The following is a 527-nucleotide window of genomic DNA, read 5'->3' on the forward strand; positions in this document are numbered from 1 at the left end:
AAGTGACAGCCGTGCACAAGGCCAACATCATGTACGTCCCCAACGCTGCCCCTCTGCGCCAGGGCCCAGGCCTGCTCTCAGTGCACACATTGGGGGGAGGTGGAACGGGGTTCTTCCCACTCTGCAAACGGGACTGGTGGTTCTGTGGTGTTGGTGAATACCGTCCCTCTGGTGGGTGGTGGCCGTGGCCAAGCTGGTGTCCTGCATCACCCTAGGAAACTGGGCGATGGGCTCTTCCTCCAGTGCTGCAGGGAAGTGGCAGCCCGCTACCCCCAGATCACCTTTGAGAATATGATTGTGGACAACACCACCATGCAGGTAGTTGGGCTGCCATGCTGCATGGGCCCCTCCCCTGGGTGCATGGGCCTGCTGGTGCTCCAACTCCTGACTGCTGCTCCCCACCCCACAGCTGGTGTCCCGGCCCCAGCAGTTTGATGTCATGGTGATGCCCAATCTCTATGGCAACATCGTCAACAACGTCTGTGCTGGGCTAGTTGGGGGCCCCGGCCTTGTGGCTGGGGGCACCC

General features: G+C 61.7%; 1 protein-coding gene and 1 long non-coding RNA gene across 2 annotated transcripts in view; both read left to right on the forward strand.

The window, feature by feature from the left end:
• On the forward strand, positions 1-520 carry LOC105001596. The gene is made up of 3 exons (XR_826884.1): positions 1-31; positions 216-318; positions 410-520. It is a non-coding gene; the product is annotated as an uncharacterized LOC105001596 (long non-coding RNA).
• Positions 1-527, forward strand: part of LOC105001606 (isocitrate dehydrogenase [NAD] subunit gamma, mitochondrial-like) — a 7,289-nt gene that overhangs the window by 4,105 nt on the left and 2,657 nt on the right. The window contains exons 2-3 of the mRNA XM_010857976.1: positions 216-318; positions 410-478. Coding sequence (XP_010856278.1) covers positions 216-318; positions 410-478 — 172 coding nt within the window. The remainder of the gene's footprint in view (positions 1-215; positions 319-409; positions 479-527) is intronic.

The sequence above is a fragment of the Bison bison genome, unplaced genomic scaffold (assembly GCF_000754665.1).
Source record: "Bison bison bison isolate TAMUID 2011002044 unplaced genomic scaffold, Bison_UMD1.0 scf7180017855054, whole genome shotgun sequence".
Classification (NCBI taxonomy): domain Eukaryota; kingdom Metazoa; phylum Chordata; class Mammalia; order Artiodactyla; family Bovidae; genus Bison; species Bison bison.